The 4,449-nt window shown below is 41.0% G+C and overlaps 1 protein-coding gene across 2 annotated transcripts; it reads left to right on the top strand.

Annotated features, from left to right (window-relative positions):
• Positions 1–652: 652 nt before the first annotated feature.
• Positions 653–3,050, top strand: LOC122075919 (growth-regulating factor 1). Of its 2 annotated transcripts, none has more exons than XM_042641140.1 (4): positions 653–1,499; positions 1,619–2,054; positions 2,144–2,598; positions 2,725–3,050. In XM_042641140.1, exons 1-4 carry the CDS (start codon positions 1,139–1,141, stop codon positions 2,730–2,732), a joined length of 1,260 nt encoding a protein of 419 aa, XP_042497074.1. In that variant the 5' UTR covers positions 653–1,138; the 3' UTR covers positions 2,733–3,050. The 2 variants fall into 2 exon arrangements, with proteins under 2 accessions (XP_042497074.1, XP_042497075.1); XM_042641141.1 differs by having other exon boundaries at positions 665–1,499; positions 2,150–2,598.
• Positions 3,051–4,449: the final 1,399 nt, after the last annotated feature.

The following is a 4,449-nucleotide window of genomic DNA, read 5'->3' as shown; positions in this document are numbered from 1 at the left end:
CCCCCCCAAAAAAAAAAAAAAAAACCCCAATGAGAGTATACCCTCCTTTCACATGTGACAATAACAAAATGATAAATCACTTTAAAGATTTCGAAAACCTTTTTATACTTATAAGTTAAAAAAGCTTCTGAGAATAAAAGGGCAATTAAAATGTGTAAAACTCTCAATACACTTCTAGAGGTGGCATATAGATAGAACCCTGAATAAATGACTCATGTTACTAGTATGTACCCTTTTTACCCAACCCAACATAATGCATTAGGTGTCTTAACAAGGGAACATGCTTCCATTAAGGAAATTTATCAAGCACAAGGGACTCATGAAATGAAATGAAATTCTGCTAGTTCTCCTTTCTGAAGGTACTAAAAATGAAAACAAATCAAAATTCTTCAAATTTTAGTTTGAAGGTACTGAAAAACAGAAGAGTAGTCCATGTGAAGGGAAGGTGTTTATCGGTTCAGTTTCGATTTATTAGTACAGACCAGGAAGCAATAGACACAAGCTGGAACCGAACCAAACCAGATTTTTATTGCACAAAACCATTCTGGTTTTGATCGTAGTAGTCTAGCCAAGGTGTATTAATGAAACCAAACCACACCTGATGACTGAAGGGTTACGTGCTATTGGGTTTTGGCCGTTCTATAGGAATAATGGCAGAGCAGTATAGAACAGTACGATAGAAGAGTTGTTTGTGTTAGCCACTTGACAGCACAGTACTTTACTAGACAGTCTATACCACATGGAGAGTCATAGACTGAGGCCTGAAAGAGAGGCAGAGGTGTTGTGTCTTCTCAGGTTTCAGTTTAAAGCTCACAGCTAACACCAGAACAAATCCCACCTGCACTGTCTGAAACACCCAAAATTACCCATTTCGAAAAAGTCAAAATGTAAGTGCGCATAGGGCCTGAGAGGACTGTGAGAGAGAAAGGTGAAAAACAAAAGAAAGTTAAAGAGGAAAGTAGTAAAGAGCAAATGGTACCATCTTCTCAGACTCAGTCTGCACTCTTCAGGCCTCTTCTTAAGTGACCCTCAGTCGGTCACTCTCTCTCTCTCTCTCTCTCTCTCTCTCTCAGAGTCATCTCTATTGTCTATTAAAGATGGCAGAGACATCAGATAAGAGCAGCAACACAGGCAGCAGATGAGAAGCAGTAGCAGTCATAATACAGAGCAGACTCAGGGGAGAGGTGGGCAGAAGCATCATCAGAGCCATTCTCTCTCTCATCGTCACATTCCGTTCTCTGTTAACATCAACCAGCTTAAGTCCTTGTTTTTTCTAGTTCTCTGTTTTCTGGGTTTTATGTTTCTTTCTTGCTTCTCCTCCATGATGAACACAAGACATGGGTCTCCTTTTACTACATGTCAATGGCAAGAACTTGAACATCAAGCTCTCATATTCAAGTATATGGTCTCTGGAGTTCCCATTCCATCTGATCTCATTTTCCCTATCAAAAGAAGCCTGGACTCTCTACTCTCTTCGAGGCTGTTCCCTCACCAACCCAGTAAGCAAACAAGTTTTTTTTTTCCTAACAACCCGCTCATTCTTGACTGTTGTGCCTCTTTATTCTTCCCTTATCTGGTTTAAAAATTGAAAATGGGATCTGGGTATTTGTTATTGCAGCTGGGTGGGGTTGTTTTCAGGTGGACTCTGGCAGGAAAACAGATCCAGAGCCAGGTAGATGCAGGAGAACAGACGGGAAGAAATGGAGGTGCTCGAAGGAAACATATCCAGGTTCAAAATACTGCGAGAGACACATGCACAGAGGCAGAAACCGTTCAAGAAAGCCTGTGGAAGTCATAGCATCAAACCCCTCAACAACCATCTCATCAATCGCTAGAAATCAGTCAACCCCCTCTCCTTACTCCCTTTCCTCGCTTTCATCTTCAGTTGCAGCTGAAACTCATAATCACCACCATCCTTACCATAACGCCTCACCTTATCCCTTCCATTATCCCCACTCTTCTAGACCTCCAGGTATCGGTTTCTCATCCCCAAACAACTCTCCGCATTTGCATTTAGACACTGGATCTTACTGTCACGCCGATAAAGATTACAGGTTTGTGTTTGAAAGATTTTTCTTTTGGGGGGTCTTCCCCTCCTCTGTTTTTCTCATTCTCGTAAGCAAAACTATCTCATTGTGTGAAGAAGCAGGTATTCTAATGGACTGAAGAGGGATGTGGATGAGATTGCCTTCTCTGAAGTCTTAGAGACGGTCAGGAGTGTCCCTGATTCGCCCTTCGATAATCCATGGCGCTTCACGCCTCTGAGAACGAGTTGCTCCTCTCTAACTCCACCAAAACAGAAGAGTCACTCTGCTTTGCAAGATGAGTACACTCAATTGCAGTTGCAGAACTTTACTGATATCTCCAAACATCAACAAGAGCGGGAGAATCAAGAGCAACACCGCTTTGTTTTCGATACCGACATCAAATCCGAAAGACCCATGAAAGTGGAGAAGGAAGAAGGAACCCAGCAGACGCTGCTCCACTTCTTCGATGAGTGGCCACCGAAGAACAGGGAATACTCCACAACCCAGCTCTCGATTTCAATTCCCGTGCCATCACCTGACCTCCCAGTGTCTAATTCCCGAACCCAAAATGGTATTTTTTTTCCCCTTCTGATTCTCATTCAACATCTGCTTGTATTCATCTCTGTTTTTGGTTTCTGCTTTATTTTGTTTTATTCCGTATTAATTTTTCAAACATGCCCTTCTCTTTCTGTTTCAGGTGGTTGATGTTGAACTGTTGAACTGTTGAGCTGTCAAAGTGGGGTTTTTTTCGTCACTGAATCAAGAGAACTACTTTGCTCTGCTCTGTTCTGTTCGTTTAGTGTTGTGATTGAAGAAAAGTGAGTTGCAGGAGCCAGAAGGATTCCCTTCTTTTTCAATTGTTTGTCATTTGTGCCTGTACGTGTCCGTCCGTATGTTTGTGTCGTGTGTTCTAGTGCTTAACTTGTTTTTGATACTCAAAGTTCAGTTAGGTGGCTTCTTGATAGACCATTTTTTTTGTTATTAGCATCCTTAAAAAGTTGAAACTTCTCATTATTATTTGAAGTGAAAAGGTTCTCTAAGCCGCCATTACTTAGACTAAGTGGGCTGTGGGCCAATGGTGGAAAGGGTTTCAGGATTCCTGGAACTGCAACATCTTCCTCTCCGTCCCCTGCTTAGGAGCAGGATTCATTGAACTGGGTTTGAAGTGGGGTGGGGAGGAGAAATCTCTGTTCCACAAAATCTTTTCCAAAAGTTTCCACATTATCGATCCGGTATGTGACATCCGACGTCACCCAGTTGCTGGGTCCAAAGATGGAAGGATGAACATTGAACAGAGACCGAAGAGGGTAAAGCCCATTCCACAATTGCTCATACATGATGGAAATTGATTCTCATGGTGCAGAAATGCTTCATACAAATCTTGATATTCTGATAGAGAAGATTAAGAGACCAAATTGCTGCAATTACTTAAAATCAGAACGATTACCATACAATACCAAAACAATATAGGGGTATACTTATATTTAGTCACATTTTCAAATTTTCAAATTTTCAATAAAGAACATAGCTCCTCCACCATGTTCTGGTTGGGATAAAGTGTGATCAGTAAGACTAAAAAAGGAATGAGTTATTCAAATGGGAAAAGATCCCCAAGCAGGTGATATGAAGATTCCTTCCCATGCTCTCATGTAATGAGCTATGGGCTTGCACTGATGTTCTCTCCTCAAATACCAGGTGGGTCTTAAGTTGGAAACTCTTGCAGTCTTTTCATATTTATGGTGAACATATGCATATGACACATACACTCTTGAATTACAATTAAAAGAAAAAAAAGTGATAAATGGATTGTATAAAGCATAACCTTGTACAAGTCTCACTTTCGCAGGGTCCTGGGAGTGTGCTAAGGCTTCCGTCATTATTAACCTTCAGCAATTTAGACAAAGTGGCTGCCCTCAGATTTGAACCTACAGCTTCATACCGGCAGTCCAAGCTTTTACCAACGCACAAAGGAACCCCACCCCCCAAAAAAAAAATGTATTAAATGGATGTGAAACATGTAAGTGAACTGTATGTGCAAATATTTCAAACAAAATACAAAATGACAACTTTCAACAAGAAATAGTGATCTTTCAAATTGATACAACACTTGAAAAAGGGATCTCTGGAGAGCAAAGTATCCATTGGGATGATTCAGTATAATATACCCAGTGGTGTTGTCTGACAAACCCTCGTTCCTTTCTAGTCTAGGCCGATACTCGTGTAGGTGAGGCATTTAAGCTAATCAGAGTGGATGCACTACCTGCCTACAGATCGGAAAGGAAACAACAATCACAGTTTCATATGTTAGAAATGATCTAGAACTTACAACTGTTCATTTAGCTCATGGGAAGTTACTTCCCCTTAGTATCAGGCAAAAAGAATGTATCCATATGAAGATTGATTGCATACCTGAAGCAAAGGA

The sequence above is a fragment of the Macadamia integrifolia genome, chromosome 4, assembly GCF_013358625.1.
Source record: "Macadamia integrifolia cultivar HAES 741 chromosome 4, SCU_Mint_v3, whole genome shotgun sequence".
Taxonomy (NCBI): domain Eukaryota; kingdom Viridiplantae; phylum Streptophyta; class Magnoliopsida; order Proteales; family Proteaceae; genus Macadamia; species Macadamia integrifolia.
This window is presented reverse-complemented; position numbering and strand designations above follow the sequence as displayed.